This window comes from Merops nubicus, unplaced genomic scaffold (assembly GCF_000691845.1).
Source record: "Merops nubicus isolate BGI_N331 unplaced genomic scaffold, ASM69184v1 scaffold33865, whole genome shotgun sequence".
In the NCBI taxonomy this organism is placed as follows: Eukaryota; Metazoa; Chordata; class Aves; order Coraciiformes; family Meropidae; genus Merops; species Merops nubicus.
Window position 1 is genome coordinate 1 of NW_008610976.1, and position 261 is coordinate 261.

Sequence of the window (261 nt, forward strand, 5' to 3'; positions counted from 1 at the left end):
GGGGGGGGCTTCTCCCACAGCTCCCTAGCGAGGGGTTCACCTCTTCCCTTCCTCTTCTCGATGCAGAGGCCCTGGAGATGATTTTTATGGTGGCCAAGCACTCAAACGCAGCTATTGCCGAGATGGTGAGTGCCCGGCCCAGCCCCCAGCACTTTGTGGCTCACAGCACGTGGTGCTTTGCTAAATTTCCTCGTGGCCTCATGGCTGGGTGGCTCGTTGGACACAATGGGTTCCGCAGTGGATGGTCAGCCCTGCTTTTTA

At 58.2% G+C, this 261-nt stretch overlaps 1 protein-coding gene across 1 annotated transcript in view; it reads left to right on the top strand.

Moving 5' to 3' along the window:
- Nucleotides 1-56: 56 nt before the first annotated feature.
- The window catches only part of FGD2 (FYVE, RhoGEF and PH domain containing 2), a gene marked incomplete at both ends in the record, with an annotated part of 4,106 nt that continues 3,901 nt past the window's right edge, over nucleotides 57-261 (top strand). Inside the window, one exon of the mRNA XM_008941081.1 lies at nucleotides 57-125. Within this exon, the coding sequence (XP_008939329.1) occupies nucleotides 57-125 (69 nt within the window). The remainder of the gene's footprint in view (nucleotides 126-261) is intronic.